Raw genomic sequence first — 18348 nt, 5'->3', positions numbered from 1 at the left:
CCTTTCATGAGTTTGCCTGATGTACATTGAGAAATAAGTTTAATCGGGGCAACTATTATTTACAGGATAGCTTTGACATGTCCTATTTCAACATTAGGTTTGCACTGTGAATGAATAACTCAGGCTATGTACAATGTGAATAAATAACTTAGTCCACGTGCTGACGTGATGCCAGGTATGCAAGCCATACATCCAAAGGTCAGGTGGATTGCATCAAACAGCATGTCCCTTCAGCTTTTCACAACATGCAAAGTATTGACTGTAATCAATCTGCCAACCCTCATTAAACTCACAACAGTGTCTAACATCAGATGTGATTTCACAATTGGACAGTATTTATTGGATAATCCTGAATGTGCAAGGAATTACATTGACAACCAATTTAGGATTATCAGTCCGTTTTACAGTATGGCACACTTGTATGTACTGGTACCTCTAGACATATATACACAAAAGCCCTGTTCTTGGCAAACAGGAAGAATATGTATTCACACTCCACCTGTTTCAACTCACTAAAATAGGTGACAGCATTTGCTGTTCATTTCTCATGGTCTGACCAATCAGAATTAGCCAATTTAGTTTAAAATTTAAACAAAGCCTGCCTATTAATTGTCAATCAGCATTAATGAATGCATTCGCCATGCCAATGCCTCTACCAATCAGAATCCACTGGCAACTGATCAGTACTCTCACGGAATGTAAACATTGGCATCCCCATTAAATGTTTATTCTTGTGAAATGTCCTGATGAGTGCAAGATTAAAAATTTCAATTAAATTTATCTATCATCAGCAATACAAAAGATAAGTTAAAATTTGATCATATCCATCTATTCAGAAGTACGTTATAGATCCAGAAGTATAGTTCTTGGCCAGCCAATACCACAGCGATTATTTAACTATCTTTTTTACTTCATAAATCTTTGAAGTACATTATTGAAACAGAGTAATTGCCATGTTTACCCACAGTCACTATACTACAAAAGCTTAGGGAAATGTTTTGAGCTGTGTCAAAATGATAATGGCTATATAAACTAACATTTTGCATTTATGCAATTATATTCGAAATCGTAATTTTTATGTCTAGCAGATTGTCACCAATACAATAATTTAGAAAACACTAACACTAATTACAGCTCCTTTGCCTCGACATGGACTATGGAAATCAAGTAAAACAGATGCACAAGGGGCATCAGAAGGAGATTGTGACATCCAGCTGTTTCCGAAGATAGCAACATTTTCCGTCAGCATGCCTGAAAAAGTCAATACAATAGTATTAGCTTAATTCACTGATTTACAAATCTCCCTGTGTGAGGAACCTTCTGTAAATAAACACACAAACATACACATTTGGAGCAGAAGTAAACCATTCATCTCCTTTAGCCTGGGTAACCATTTGATTAGATCAGGGATGATTTGATTGTGGCTTCTACTTTCTTGTCTATTCACTAACCCTTTACCAGTCAAGAACCTATCTACTTTCAAGTTAAAAATATTTAATCTGCTTCCACTGTTCTCTGGGGAAGAGCTTCACAGACTAACATGCTCTGGGAGAAAAAGAATTCTCCTCATCTCCATCTTAAATGGACTACCTCCTGTTTTTAAAATGTGTCTCCTACTTCTAAGCTCTCCAGGGGAAACATCTTTGCAGGATTCACCCTGTTATATTCATGGGATTTTCTATCTTTCAGTAAGATCACACCTCATTTCCAAACTCCAATAGGTACACATACATGCTGCCAGACCTGCTGAGCTTTTCCGGCAATTTCTGCTTTTGTCTCCAATATTCTACCCTTACACTATTAGCTCGTATTTTGTGCAACCTTTCATGTGACACCTTGTTAAATATGTTCTGAAACTCTAGCTACAGCATTTTGGCAGGTATCCCTTTATCCATGATGCTTGTTACTTTCTCAAAAAATTACAATAAGTTAGGTCAAACCCGATTTCCCTTTCACAAAACATTTAGATCTGCCTGATTACATTGAGATTTTCTATTTGCCATGCTATAACTTCCTTAAGACTATATTCTATCATTTTCTCTATGACAAATGTTAAGTTAACTGGCCTGTGATTTTCTGCTTTCTTCTCCCTCACCCACCAAGCCCCTTTCTTTAATAGAGAAGTTGCATCTTATGGGATCTGTCCAGGATCTAGTGAATTTTGGAAAATTAAAACAAAAGCATTTCAACAGCCACTCCTTTTAAGACCCCAGGATGAAGTTTATCACGACCTGGAGACCTATCATCTTTTAGTTCTAATAGTTTTCGTCATACTTTTCCCTGATTAATTAATTGTTTTAACTTCCTAGTCCTTTTCATCTCCTTATCCACAATTATTTCTGGGATATTATTTGTACCCTGTACAATAAAAAAAATGCAAGATATCTGTTCAATTATTTGGCAACTTCCATTGTTTTCATTACCAATTTCCCACAATCACTTTCTGGAGCACTAATGGGCATTTGCTTCACTCATTTCCTTTTTAAATATCTGTAGAAACTCCTATTGCCTGTTTTTTATATTTTTAGCTAGCTTTCTCTTGCACTTTCATTTTTCTCTTCTTATAACTTCCTTAGTCATTCATTACTTTTTTTTATTTTTGTCCAATCATCTTGCCACCATTTTTTACCAATTTGCACATATTATTTCCTGAAATGGCAAGTCTGAAGTTTAGCCACTTCCACAAAGGAAGGATGTTCTCACTCATTGCACTTCTGATAAATAATATTTCACAACACTTTTCCAAGCATTCAACACAAGAGTGATAACAGGTTACATGTTTACCTTCCACAAACGAGGATCTGAATGCGGATTTAGAAAAGGGGAAAGCATAACTTCCAAAATGTACTTACTATAACTTGTATTGAGATCGTCAGACATATCTCCATTGAAATTACCACATAGGCCACAGGATTTGCCTTTATGTTCTTCTGTGAGCTTCATGTACACACCAGAGAATCCATCCCAAGCTAAGGAAAATCCAAAAGTCGTTTTCACAAGAATGTAATCAGCTAGCCTCTCAAAGAATGCATGCCTAACAGTCTGAGGCAACAGTAATCTAAAAATAAAGATTTTAAAATATTATGAATATTATAAAGGAATAATACTTCTAATTAGCCATAATAGTAAATTAGAACAACTAAAGAGCACGAATAGAGTAAGAACATGGTCTCATTCTCTGAACATCTACAGGCATAATTATAAAAAAAGCAATGTTTCACTTTTCAATTTCTACCATTAAATCATTCAATAATTCAGTGATTTATATTGAGCATTACAACATTTAACTGTCATAATATCAGTCTGCTAATGTGACATAGCAATTTGATATCGTCAAATGCTGTTGCAAAGCAGTGGATATTGTCAGGATCTACTAATGGTCTACAGTAGCTGACAACATTTCCAATTATGTTATTTGGGTATAGTCTACAGCACAATCTGAAAGGTCTGTGGGCCTTTTAGAATGGTCACACTGTAAGACCTCAAAGGTCACAGCAAAGAACCCACAAATTAAGCAAATAAACCTGACATAACCTTTACTTCCAAATGTTTACCCTTCAATTAGTTATAGCATTTGTGGACTCAGTTGATTTCTTTATACCAGGATCAAAAAAAAACAGAGAACTTGGCAATGGTGCCAAGAAATGTTCCCTTGAAGCTGCATGGCCACACAACCAGTCCCAGGGTCCGCCTATACCAATAGGTGTGCAGTTTCTCCAACCATTGTTGAGCACAGACTTGGGATGTCTGCACAGCAGCTGGAGAAATTGAAAGGAATATAGCGGCCAGATAAGTGATAGAGGGTTTAGAGTAGGTCAGGGTGGATGGGAAATACTGAATACAGTGGGATTGCAGAGGAGATGGATGGCGTTGGGGGGAGGTGGTTTGGTGTTGGGTCCAAGGGAGGGAGGATTGGAGTATGTGTGGTATGAGTGGAAGTGGAAAAGGTCAAGTCCACAATGAGGGGCGCGGGTGGGTGTTGTCAATCTAAAAGCAGAGGCAGGGGTGTTACGTCTGGCACAGGGGAAGGGGAGTTGGGGCCTGACGGAACAGAGGTGGTTGTTAGCTCAGATTGAGGTAGGTGTAAGAGAGCTGGGGGACGAGTATTTGGGGAATGGGTGTGCGGTATGTTAAGGGTCAGCGGAATAGTAACTCAGGAGTTACACTAAGTTTTTAATAGTGTAACCTTTCCTAAGTAACTATTTACTTAAACACTCTGAATTCTCTGATTTAAATGGATGCTGACAGTTGGTTCCAAATGCAGAGGAATTGCCCAGGGGAATCTACAAATTCCTGGGCAATTCCCTCAGGGTTTGCTACAATGAGGATTTTTACAGGATCCATGTGAGCAACTGGTCAACCCTTCAGAAATGATTATCTGGCCATTGACAAAATCTGGGCCATTGCTTGATATCAGTCCTCATTGAACAACAGTAACACGATAGTTCAGGCAGGCTCTTCCACTTTTGCTGAAACAGGCATTCAATTGTATTTTATTAAAATAAATTTAAATAAATACCGAAGCCAGAAATAGTCCTACTTCTCATCTGACCCATCATCCACTGTCATTTGGAACTTGAGAGAAAATTGCTCCCAGAATATCTAATTGCCAATGTGTATATCCTCTATAGGCTCTAATAATTTGTTTCTGTGTAACAGTATCAAACAAATGCAGCTATATAAAACTCTGGTTAGACCACATTTGGAATATTGTGTTCAGTTCTGGTCACCTCATTATAGGAAAAATGTGGAAACTTTAGAGAAGGTGCAGAGGAGATTTACCAGGGTACTGCCTGGACTGGAGGGCAGGTCTTATGAGGAAAGGTTGAGGGAGCTAAGGCTATTTTCATTGGAGCGAAAAAGGATGAGAGGTGACTTGATAGAGGTGTACAAGATGATGAGAGGCATAGATAGAGTGGATAGTCAGAGACTTTTTCCCAGGGCGGAAATGACTATTACGAGTGGGCATAATTTTAAGGTGATTGGAGGAAGGCATAGGGAAGATGTCAGAGGTAGGCTCTTTACACAGAGAGTGGTGGGTATGTGGAATGCGTTGCCGGCAGTGGTAGTGGAGTCAGATACTTTAGAGGCTTTTAAGCGACTCTTGGACTGGCACATGGAGGATAGTAAAATATAGGGTATGCAGGGTAGATTGATCTTAGAGTAGGATAATAGGTCGGCACAACATTGTGGGCCAAAGGGCCTGTACTGCGCTGTATTGTTCTATGTTCTATGTTCTAAAGCAGATACTAGGCCATGAAAACACGAGGAAGTTCAGTAAAGTTTACAGTTGCATAGCTACCGAACAAAGTGGGAGGGCCCTCCTAACAGCACTCCCTGCCACATATTTCACTATTTTATTGTTTGTCCCCCTAAGCCCTACCCTGAGAATACCCAGAAATCCATGATAGTGATGTTTGTAAACACCAAATATCATACATAAATAGTAAGACAAAAGTTTGTGACATAAAGTGATCATTTTGATTGTTGTGAAATTTTACAAATCATTTTAATACATATTTATACAGTAGTAAGTTTCCTTCTCTCTGCAATATATATATAGAAATTAATTTTTTATACACCATTCACCTGATTCCTCCTTTCATAACTGAATGACCCAGAATAGTTATTTTTTCTTCATTTGGAAAAAATAAGCTTATAGATCTTGAACAAGAATAGTGTGAAGATGGACATTCACCGCTGTTATGGACCTGAATGTATAGAAACAATAACAAAACAATGAGACCAAGGCACCTACGTGACTAGACGTTAATGCAGTAATTGCTCTGATGTACCCAGTTGCATCATACCTCTACCATGTACTGAGGCTGTGTCGCATGACAGTCTTTAGCAAGAATATATGAGCATTTTCCAGGAAAATAAAAATAGAGGCCATCAAAGGTTTCAAAGTGGTATTGGCCCCATGATCTGCATATTCCTCCTCTATCCTTGCCAAGATTTGGAACTAAAGAAATAAAAGTTGTACCATTTGATTACATGTTTCTTTTATTGAGACTGAAACATATTTTTTGCATTGGACCAAACACTTACTTTAAACAACCCCTCACTTATTATCGGGAGAGCAGACTGCATAAACTTAAAAGGGTGATTCACATAGACTTATTAAATATATAGGTTTCAATAACAACTGTACACAAATCATGTAATTTTAATGAAGCAAATGTAGCTTTGCTGCTATTAACACAAGATTTTCACTTCTTCGCTGAACCTAGAAAAGAGTTGGAAGCCATACACAAAAGTGGCTTCATTACTATAGTAATGAATTATTAACTAAAACAGTCTTTAATTTGTTTTCAAAGAATAGCAAGAGTTCTAAAACATCTTCTGAATATATGTTCTGATACTGACCAGTCTGACAACGACTACTATTAGCTTGACGTTCACTGCAGTCACATGTATCATCCCCATTGCAAAAGCCACCATTGAGACAATCCTGTGAACAAACACCTGGAAGTCCAAAAAAATTACTCACTTGTGTAGAAATTAACAATAATAATGTTGTTTTTTAATTCATGTAGTGAAGATAAATTCCAATACATTTTAAATTATTTCCACAATGTGTTATGATCCTGTCAAATGTTACTCCTCAACAAGATAGATCCTAGACTGAAATCTAACTTGATAGGTAATGTTTTGTTTTTCTTTATTTAAAGTGGTGGTCTTTCACTGAAACACAAATTACAATCCTGCAGATTTAGTTTAAATAATAAACCAGAAGCTCATCATGCAAAATAAATGAAGATGAAATAGAACAAATCGACGATCCAAAATGACACAATTTGAAAGATTTCAAAAACACAGCAAAATAAAATTCCATCTATCTCAACACCATTACAGCACAGTATTCAAATACTAGAGAGAGCTCCCTCATATGTCAAACCTATAGGGTTGACTTAACGCTTTTTTTCAACTCCTGATCTTAAAAGCTTGATAGCCTTTTTCTTGATTATTCACACAACTGAGCTTATATTTTCTCAGCTTCAAATAACTCCTACAGGGTTCTAAACAAACACTTCAGATCTGGAAGTTTAAAATTAAAACCTTACACTGAGGTAACCTATTTCCTATCTGTTCTGAACTAACTCCTTTCACCTCTTTAAAGTTTGAGAAGATTTGTAGCTCGGGTTGTGGATGAGGTTGTAGACATGGTCACCGAGCCGGTGGGTTTGGTTGCAAATGTTTCGTCATCCTGCTAGGTAACATCATCAGTGCACCTCCGGTGAAGCATTGGTGTTCCATCAGTAGCAGCTGAAGGGTGGTTGTCAGTTTGTGGGCTACTCTGATACCTAGGGGTCTGAGTAGTCTTGTGGTCATCTCTGAAATATCATTGATGTATGGAAAGGTGATAAGTGATTCTGGTCATGTTGTGTCTTCCTGTTCTGATCTGTTTTGGAGGTGATGGGGTATCAGAGTAGCCCACAAACCAACGCCTACCCTACGACAGCTACTGATGAAGGATCCCACATCCAAACCCAGCAAAACTGGGGTAATATACAAAATACCATGCAAGGACTGTGAGAAACACTGCATAGTCCAAACCAGAAGAAAACTGACTATATGGATACATGAACACTAACTAGCCACCAAGAGACACAACCAATTCTCACTTGTTTCACTAAACACGGACAATGAGGGACCCAAATTTGACTGGGACAACACATCGATAATCTGACAAGCCAAACAGAGACACGCCAGAGAATTCCCAGAGGCCTGGTAGTCCAACTGGAACTCCATCAACAAACACATTGGTTTGTACACAGGGTCTAATTCAATGAGAAACAAAACCGGAAGTAAAACCAACCACCCTAGCAAACTGAGGCATATAAATAACAAGCAGGACAGAACACCAACGCTTCACTGGAGGCGCACTGACGATGTTACCTAGCAGGGTGACAAAACGTTTGCAACCAAACCACCGGCTCAGTGAGCACGTCTACAACCTCATCCTTTCACCTGTTCTTACTGTTCTTACATGTAACCACAGACAGATCTTCTGTGAACTACATCAAAAGCTTAGCCTAAGAAAAAATCATTTCATGATTCTCCTGAACTAAAGCCAAGCTAATGCCTTTCAATATTTGCTCTCCCCAATCTTAAAACTCTCAAAATACAAATAAACTCACAGTATCAATTTAGGAAGGTCTCAGACACCTGTTCTCTTACACATACTAGTTTAAATATGGCTCCAGAAAGACTGATATGTTTATTAAAATTTTTCATGCATGAAGAGCAAAACCCACATGTTACTAGCTCAAGATCTAAATTCCAAAGCAAATGATATGAATATATATAAATAACAAATGTCTGTCATCATATTTGCTTTAGATCTTTAAAAAATAAATAATCGTTGAGTTATATTTATAACATCAACAATAATTTGTTTGGCAACTTTTGTTCTATTTCGCATGCGTAAAATACACATTGGCAATGGCACTCACATATACTGCAGTTAGCTAACTTTAAAATAGTTAACATCATTTAATGATAGAATAAAGCTAAACAAGTTTATGATTTTGGTTTTAAAAAAAACAGAAGAATGGCAAATGCTGGAAATCAAAACAAAAACAGAAATTGCTGGAAAATCTCAGCAGGTCTGGCAGCATCTGTGAAGAAAAATCAGAGTTAAAGTTTCAGGTACAATGACCCTTCTTCAGAACTGACTCAGTTCGGCTGAGATTTTCCAGCAATTTCTGTTTTTGTTTACGCTTTGCACCTTTCAAAAGAAGGTGCAGAGCAAAGGACAGTTATTTCCCCACAGAAAAAAGAAAGAAAATCAGAAGATAAATTTCACCTCACACCACTAGAATGCATTACATTTTTTCTGAAGAACCATTTCCATAGATTTATAAAACAATGCTTAATACTATTTTGCAGTCTCAAAACCAAACTATCAGGGCTATCTCCTTAAAGTGACCCAACATTGATCCAATGACAGTTTCCTCCTGTATTATTTGTCATAGCACAATTATATTTCCTGAACCAAACTAATGCTTCTCACACATGCATTTGGTAACACTCTACAGGACAATTAAGGGTATGACTGGTTTTATAATACAACTTTAGCTACTGTATAAATCAGATACCATTTCATTCCAATTTTGAAGTAACAATCCAAGTAGGCAACCTTGTTGTTTAATATTCATGATTATTTCAAATGCTCTTATTGCTCTGTATGTACCTCTGTAATCTGTACATCAGAAAAAAATGAAAACATAAGGGGACCATCAAGCCTATCATGATATTCCAGTTCCTCTTGTTACTTACTTTATTATAAGTGGCCTTGCAGATTTGTAGTACTACTTATCATGGCAGCTGACTCCAGCGAACATTAGGCATGGTCTGGCTTCCTCTGACAGTTCTGCACTATGAAAGAGCTGTCAGAATGGAAGTATGATGCCACATTTCAGAAGAAACTCTGATCAGAATTTTCTCTCAAAAATGTAAAGCTCCCTCTTTTCATTAAAAGAAGAGATGGCGTGAGACTACCTCTCCTTGGAAAAGCTACCCCAACGTTTCAGGACAAGTCCAAAGTCAAGTCTCAAGTGAACTCTGAAGAGTAACGGAATGACATCCTACTGCACAAATCATCTAAATTGAGCTTGTTGCCATTTGTAGTGTAATCTGTGTTTAAAATTTGCTCAGGTAGTTTATGAAATGCTCCCATCCCCCATTGACCTGTTACCAACTTAAGTAGAATTCTTTTGTTTTCACAAGTGCTCTGAAATAGATAGTACTCAGTCAAAAGAACATTTCATTCTGCAATATTAAGAATGCAGCAATTTGCTTTTCTTCCTGCAGCAACCAACCCCAAGCTAGTACAACAATCTAATTATCCATGTGTCCCTACTGCTCTATTTGTACCTAGGAAAACTGTTTAGCAACATTGTGTTGTTTATTTTTGCTCAGTAGCATCTCTCAAGCCAAAATGATGCTTCTTCCACATATTTCTGACTTCACAACACTGTACAGAGTTTCTTCATAAAAAGAAATATATTCAGAAAGTTAACATTGTAGAGTCATACTAAGTCACTATGGCAATGTTTTGAAGTCAAACATTATGGAAATAGGAAAGGCAAACATTTCCTCTTCACAACAGAAGAACTGAAGCTGTTGCTCACTGATTAATATGGGAGATTCAGACCAATGCTGCTCACAACAAAGTAACTAATCAGGAGTGCTGACTATCACCCTTTCTGAGTTGCAAACCTGGAACTGCATGTTCATAAACAAGCATCTCAGAGTAATACCGTGAACATTTTTGTCAAAAATATTTTGATGGTTATTAGTCTCAAGGTCTGTAAAAATACATCAAAATTTGTAGGCAATAAACTGCAATAAATTATCAGATTTTCAGCTTATCAGAAGTTGCTTATTATAGTCATGGAACTATCAGCTGCTATTCATCATGTATAATTCGAATGTCAATAACTGACAAGCTGCACAGTTACTGAAAAAGTGATTCACAACATATGTCATACCTTCAGCGATACGATATGTAGAATTGTAGATTAAACTTCTATGTTCAGCAATGGCTGTGCTATAATCCTATTAAGTATATATGAAAAAATATCTGTCATTCAAAGATCAATGAAAGCATGCAGAATGCAATGATGAATATATAACTATTGAGCAACAATATTCCACAATATGTGGCTTGTTTCCATTCTTAACAAAAGGCACTTAACTCCAGGTGTTTAAATTGATTTGCAAAATGTTGTACTCTTGCCTGTTACAAATATGATTTCAACATCCCCACAAATTTAGGCAGTAAACTTTTCTCATTCAGTCCAGACCCACAGCAAGAAGAGCCAATTTACCATTTCCCCCTTTAACCATGCTGGAAGAATACCTTGGACAAAGAAGCAAGGTTAATCAGTAACATCCATGTTGTTTTTCTACTTATTCTAGAGCTTTCTCTCTCCTTATCCTATGCTATGGGTATTTCCTATCTTAGCTCAATGCCCTCACTTGCACTGATGGCAACTTTATCCCTAGAGGTGCTTCACAGAAGTACAATCAGAACCATCAACGCAGATATTTGGAGGGGAAGAGTGATGGAAAACTTTGCACACAAGAATGTGCCGTTTAAAATTGAGATGTTCAGGCACTGGGAGCCAGTGTACACTAACGAACACAAAGGTGTCTGTTGAACTGGACATGGTGGAGTTGAAATGTGGCAGTAGAACTTTAGACAAGCTCAAGTTTATGGAAGATAGAAAATGAGAGACCAGCAAGGAGAGAACTAAGATGGTCTTGTTTTAATACATAAATGATCTGGAGGCAAATGGAGGTGATATGTTTGGTAAGTTTGCGGATGACACCAAAATTGGCGGAGTTGTAAATAGTGAGCAGAATTGTCAAAGAGTACAGAGAGATATAGACAGAACGCAGATTTGGGCAGAGAAATGGCAGATGGAGTTTAATCCGGACAAGTGTGAAGTGGTGCATTTTAGAAGATCAAATTCAGGTGCGAATTATACAATAAATGGCAGAACCCTGAGCAGCATTGACATACAGAGGGATCTGGGTGTACAGATCCGTGGATCCACAGATCTCTGAAAATGGCAACACAGGTGGATATGGTAGTCAAGAAGGCATACTGCACGCTTGCCTTCATTGGCCTGGGCATTGAATATAAAAGTTGGCAAGTTACATGACAGTTGTATAAAACTTTAGTAAGGCCACGTTTGGAATATTGCGTGCAGTTCTGGTCGCCACTACCAGAAGGATGTTGATGCTTTGGACAGGGTGTAGAGAAAGTTTACCAGGACGTTGCCTGGTCTGGAGGGTTTTAAGTATGAGGAGAAATTAGATAAGCTCAGATTCTTTTCACTGGAAAGACTGAGGCTAACGGGCAACCTGACAGAGGTCTGCAAAATTATGAGAGACATAGATAGGGTGGATAGTCAGAGGTTTTTTCCCAGGGTGGAAAGTACAACTCTAAGATGGCACATCTTGAAGGTGAGAAGGGGAAAGTTTACAGGAGAAGTGCAGAGAAAATCTTTTGAAAAGAGGGAAGCAGGCACATTAGCAACATTTATGTCATATCTTGATAGATACATGAAAGAGAGGCAAACAAAGGAATAGAAACTGTGTATGGACAATAGGCAGCAGGTCTAAATAAGGAATAGGAATCAGTGTAGGCTTGGTGGGCCAAAGGGCCTGTTCCTGTGCTGTATTGTTCTTTGCTATTTTCTTCTTTGTCCTGTCTGAAGATAACAAAAGCACAGATGACTCAGTGGCAGAAAAGATGTGCCAGGTCAGAGATAGATGATATACTAGAAGTAGAACCAGGCAGTTTACAGTTCAGAAACTGGTGGCCCATACAGTAGCTTCTAAAGGGGTTGCCCAAACAATTTGAATCCACCATAACCAACTGATGAAGCACCAAATGAGTCTTCAGAAAGGAGGCCAGTTGTTCACAGTCCAGGTCTAATGAAGGGTCATTGATCTGGAATGTTCATTCTCTTTCACTCCACATCTGTTGGCAGACCTGCTGAGTATTTCCAGATCTTTTCTGTTTTTATTTATGGTCACCATCCAGGTCAGTGGCATCTCGTATGTGACATTGAAACAAAGTCAAAAGTCACATGATACCAGGATAAAGTCCAAAAGGTTTATTTGAAATCACAAGCTTTCGCAGTGCAGCCACTTCGTCAGGTGAAGAGAGACAGTGGAGCTCACAGGAACAGAATTTATAGGCAGAAAGATCAAGGGAGGAGATCAAAAGGTCATACAATTGCTGTGAGTAGAACATCAAATTATAAGTCTACATGTGACCCTGCCACACTTCTGTATCTGTAAAGCCTTCCTTACTGTCCTGTTTTCACACGATCACCTTGATAAATTGTTATGATCTCTCTACCTTAATTAGTTTGTGCAGTTTTGGATTGCTTATTACTTTGGTTAGACCCTCGACATTTGACTTTTATACCTATCATGTTATTCCAATCATTTGGTTTTTCTGCAGCACAACCTTATTTTTAATTTTTTGTAATTATCTCTCTGGCTCTTTTAATTGAATTATAGGTCATACCTTTGATTGTTATTCAGCCGTTGACACTTTACTCTCACTTTCTAACACTCTTGGTCACTTGCAGAGACTTATAATTCGACACTCCACTCACAGCAGTTATATGATCTTTTGATCTCTCCGCCCTTGATCTTTCTGCCTATAAATTCTGTTTCTGTGAGCTCTTCTGAATCTCTTCACCTGACGAAGGGGCTGTGCTGCGAAAGCTTGTGATTTCAAATTTCAAATTTTGGACTATATCCTGGTATCATGTGACTTTTGACTTTGTCCACCCCAGTGCAACACCAGCACCTCCACATAATGGGTATTAAAACAAGTCTTGATCTGCAAATATTATATATGAAGTCACTTGGTTGGGGGGGCGGGAGGGATGGGGAGGGTGCGGTTGCTGGTGAGGACAGGCATTGTGTTTGTGATGTCTGCACTTGTCCTTTTGGGATCTGACTCCATTCTCCTCAAACATCAAGATTGCTATGACAAAGGCTTCTCTATTTGGATCAGTCCAGCATCTCTCCGGTGTGGTGGAAATCAGTTTACAGGCTCTGACACTGGCGCACTCAGCTGGCTTCTGCATGCAAGAATCTTCCAACATGAACCAGATGACCAACCCACAAAGCTGAACATGGTGTATCTCACTTTCTGACCTATTGTACCTACAACACTGTAACCACTGCCTCTAGGCCAGTTACAAAATATCTACCTAAAATAATCTGCTGGATAAAGTCTGGGTTCTGCATTATTACAATATTGAGTTGGCACTAGATGGCATTAATGCCAAATTCATAGCAAAACAGAATTAATTGTGTAAAATACTGATTAATCCTTGTTACACTAGTTCTGAAAATGCAGACTTCTAATTTACCTCTTAATTATTTTAAGTATGAATGAACTAATTATCCAAAGGCAATGAAGCTGCTTTGTTTTCTTAAAGCTAGAATTAAGATGACTCAAGATCTTGAAAGGTTAGATATCTAGAAAAAAGCTGAAGAATATCATGTTTACAGTGTTTGAATCATCCCAATTACTATCTACCATTCTTAAATAAAGCAGAGATATTTATAACATTTGTAATAGAATATATTAAAATAAATTGTGGCCAAGCACAGTGAAGTTACTTGTGCTCTTTTGATCTTCTTAATCATTTGAATTTTCTTCTTTACCCTTTTCAGAACATTAAATTCTCCTATTGCAAATCTCAAGCCCTCTTAATCAATGAATAAACTGTAACTTATTCCACCTCATAAATTACTTTACTGCTGGCATTTTATCAAATGAAGATGGTATTTTATTTCAAGACACATTACCAAATCAGGGGAAGTTAACAACCCAAATGTTATTTGAAATGTCTGAACTAAGCAGAAATGTTGAAACTTCAGCTTTTAAAGGCATTTTTTTTCCTGCAAGCAACACAAAGAGTTCTTTGTCAAGTTAGGGTTGTTTTATAGCTCATCTACTACAGCATAGCATACCTCAACTGCTAGGAGATTCCGTTTCTGGCGAATTGTATTAAAACTGTTCCTGTGGGGGTAAATAAAAGCATCTTGTATAATCATACCATAAAGTTGACACAATCAAATATGTAATACCTGACTTGGGCAGGTGTAATCATGTTAGAAATGAATGGTGTAATCAGATCTGTAATATCTGATTTTTTTTTCCCTTTAGATTTAAAATTAAAACAATATGAACGTTTCCTTTAAATTTTCCTTGAATCGAAGTACAAGTTACTTACTTTTTTGACTGGTTTTGCCCACGAGCTGAGCCTTCACAATAAAATCCTTTCAAAAAAGACAAAATATTTGTCTAAGTCTCCCAGCATATAAAACGAAACAAGTAACATAATATAAAGTAATATAAAGTATTATTGAACCTAACCAGCGCTTAATAAAACGATAAAATATTCACCAGCGCACAAAGGTAACACTTTTTGCACTAGAGTACAACCTAACTGGTAACTTCGTTTTGACTTGAAAGACAATTTTCCATTGTAATTGCACTATGAATATAGGGCCTCGCCGTCTGATTTATTTTTCGTTGTTTTTACTTATTAGCCATGGGGTTATATTGGTTGTCAGAATTATTTTTTTCCTCCTCAGTCTTGGCATTTCAAAATCAGCTGAGAAACAAAGCGGAGATTTTTCGAAATGTCCTTCGCTCGGTTTATGAACTATTAAATTAAGTTAATCTTTCCTTTTAGCAATTAACATTAACAAATCAAAGAAAGTGTACCGAATATCATCCCGTGTAAATGCACTTTTAAAAAGAGTTAAAGTAATTAAACTCAGTATCCTCACTTTTCCTTCAAATGTTTTCCAGTGGTGAAATAAATATATTTTACTGCATCGCACCATTCAACCAACCCCTCAGAAAATTACCAGATGTGGAAAATGTTGCATTACACGGAAAGCCTTCGGTTCTTACCTTGAAATAACTGAAGAAGTGAATAAAACACCAACACACTCCACGGTATCATTAATTTAAGTTTCCGAACAATGTTCATCTCAATGGAGCTGGCCTGTGAGCTAAACGGGTAAATTGCTCTTTTTAATAAAATCGGAACTACAATGACATTTTAGACCAATTGGTTTGCAAAATATTGTTTTTTTTTCTTTGTTTCCAAATGAAAGATAGGGCAATCGTGTTAATTACAATAAATGCTCAGCTCCGTGCGGTAAAGGATTCAGTGCACGTTAAATTCTTTCCGGATTTGTCCCAGGATGGAACAGAGTGGGTTTGTTACTGTGACGCTGCACCGCAACATAGGCAGCGTGGATACAGCTTGTAACTTATCCTAATGCTTCTGTTTTACTAAATTACGCAAGCTGTTTGAAAAAAATACAGATCGAAGATAAAGTGATGCGTTGTTCGTAACTTGATGTGTGAATGGTCAATTCGTAACACACTAATCGTTATATAAAAAAACAGAAAGTGTTGGGGAAACTCAGCAGGTCTGGCAGCATCTGTGAACAGCCAACAGAGTTGACCTTTCGAGTCCAGTGATCCAATTCTGTTTTCTCTCCATAAATGTTGCCAGACCTGCTGAGTTTCTTTAGCAATTGCTGTTTGTGTTTGATTTTTATCTCCAGCATCCACAGTTCTTTATTTTGTTTTAAGCAAATTAAAATCTTCAACACAAACTTGATGCAAACTCTATATTATTGTATAAGTTTCATATGAACGTTTGGAGATTTATCTGTCAAACCTCATGGGTTACATCTGCAAAAACTTATGCCACATGGTTTACAAAGTAGTATTTAAAAATAAACCTGTTATTTCCAAGTGGTTTCTCCCACCAGATGGGGAAAAAGTTTTTTTACTACTTCTAAAATGTGAGAATGAGCATACTAGTTCTACTGGTCCTCCATTTTAAGTATACCAGATCAGTCTGTCTAATTCACTAGCTTTACTGGTTTTTCCTTCAGGTCCGCCTTTTCTGGTAACCTTTAATGGAACACAGAAAGGGGTAGCAATTGATCTGTGCAGTCTCTAAACACTCCACATATCTTATTAGAGGAATAATGAATCATGTTATTGTAGTATGAGGCTGCCATATCCAAACACCTGAAATAGAGACTCAACAAATGATGCAGCACAGATGGAGATCATTCACCTCATCTTGCCTGTGATAGCTCTTTGAAAGAACTATTCAATTGGTCACAGTGTTCTTTCCCCAGCCCTTAAGCATTTTGTTTTTAAATACTTATTCCATTAACTTTTGAAAATCATTATCGACTCTGCTCCAGCATCTCACAAGCCAGTGTATAAAAATGATCATAATGGTTCACTATTAACAATATGTTTCCTTGAGATGTGTCTAATCTCATTTTCATCTTCATGTGTAACCTCAATCCTTATATCGCAAATCTTTATTATGTGTATTTTAGCTAAAAACTTTATTGTTTTTTGCTTAAGTAACTATCAGCAAATTTTTGAAATAAACTACCCTTTTATCCTGTTTAAAAAATAAATGTGCTGCTGATTATTTTTGAAACACTCAAAAATTAAAAGATGCCTATGTATGAACAAATACAAATTCTTATCTTATAACCAGTTTGCAGAAACATATGGGATGTGGTTATGACACACAACTACCTTAAAGTGGTGTCCTCTTGCTGCCGGCTCTCCTACTACTGAAAATAATTTCTTCTCATTTGCTGTATCAAAATCTTTCATAATTTGGAATATTGCCATTAAACTTCCCCTTAAATTTCACTGCTCAAAAGTGACCAATGGCAATTTCTCTAGTCTCACCAAGTAACTGAAGTGCCTCATCCTGGTGAAGCCTCATTCTGATAAATCTTCTCTGGACCCTCTCTAAAGCTTTTGACATCCTTCCTAAACTGTGGTGACCACAATTGATCATATTAACCAGATATGGCCTAATATTTGGTTTATAAATGTTGAGTATAATTCCCCTGTTTCTGTACATTATTCCTCTTTTATTGAGTTAGACATCTGGAATGTTTTTCTGATAACCTTCACATTGTGCCCTGCCACCTTCAAATGCATTTGTATGTACAGCTACAGGTCTCTCAGTTCTTGCATTCCCATTAATGTTATATCCCTTAGTTTAAATTGGGTCTTCTGATTCTTGCTACCAAAATCAATCACTTCACATTTCTCTGCATTAAATTTGACCTGCCATTTTCCTAATCTGCCTATGTTCAGTTAAAGTCTGTTACTATCGTCCTCACTGTCCACTCTGTGTTTTATGTCAACTGCCAATTTTGAAATGGTATTCAGTATATCTGAGGCCACGCCATTAAAAGATACCTAGAAAAAGCAGTGTGACCAACAATAATGCACACGTCCATCGTGTGGCTAAACAACTGCTCACCAGACTCTATTCCTTTAAGTTGAATAGTTTTGATATTGGTGATAAGTCTGTTACATAACACTTCATTCTTTTGACCTAGTTTTCCCTAATCAACCTGTTCAGAGGTGTTATTACACACCTTGAGGGCAGGTGGGACGTGAACACAGGTCTCTCAGTTCAGTGGTATGGACTCTACCACTGCACCACAAGAGTGCCTCTTCAACCTTTTGATAGCCCAAATGCTCCGGTGGTTGGAGTCATACCTGCTACATGGGAAGATGGTCGTGGTTATGGGAGGTCAGTCACCTCAGCTCCAGGACATCTCTGCAGGAGTTCCTCAGGGCAGTGTCCTAGGCCCAACCATCTTCAGCTGCTTCATCAATGACCTTCCCTCCATCATAAGGTCAGAAGTGGGGATGTTCGCCGATGATTGCACAATGTTCAGCACCATTCGTGACCCTCAGATACTGAAGCAGTC

At 37.6% G+C, this 18348-nt stretch overlaps 1 protein-coding gene across 1 annotated transcript in view; it reads right to left on the bottom strand.

Moving 5' to 3' along the window:
- Positions 1 to 15793, bottom strand: part of otogl (otogelin-like) — a 198108-nt gene extending 182315 nt beyond the window's left edge. Inside the window, exons 1-9 of the mRNA XM_048607915.1 lie at positions 15476 to 15793; positions 14787 to 14832; positions 14524 to 14572; positions 10500 to 10566; positions 6370 to 6468; positions 5811 to 5965; positions 5590 to 5711; positions 2853 to 3058; positions 1124 to 1251 (exon numbers count right to left, since the gene is read on the bottom strand). Coding sequence (XP_048463872.1) covers positions 1124 to 1251; positions 2853 to 3058; positions 5590 to 5711; positions 5811 to 5965; positions 6370 to 6468; positions 10500 to 10566; positions 14524 to 14572; positions 14787 to 14832; positions 15476 to 15554 — 951 coding nt within the window. The 5' untranslated portion in view covers positions 15555 to 15793. The remainder of the gene's footprint in view (positions 1 to 1123; positions 1252 to 2852; positions 3059 to 5589; positions 5712 to 5810; positions 5966 to 6369; positions 6469 to 10499; positions 10567 to 14523; positions 14573 to 14786; positions 14833 to 15475) is intronic.
- Positions 15794 to 18348: the final 2555 nt, after the last annotated feature.

The sequence above is a fragment of the Rhincodon typus genome, chromosome 18 (assembly GCF_021869965.1).
Source record: "Rhincodon typus isolate 14 chromosome 18, sRhiTyp1.1, whole genome shotgun sequence".
Lineage (NCBI taxonomy): Eukaryota > Metazoa > Chordata > Chondrichthyes > Orectolobiformes > Rhincodontidae > Rhincodon > Rhincodon typus.
The sequence above is the reverse complement of the archived record's forward strand: the minus strand, read 5'-3'. Positions and strand labels throughout refer to the sequence as shown.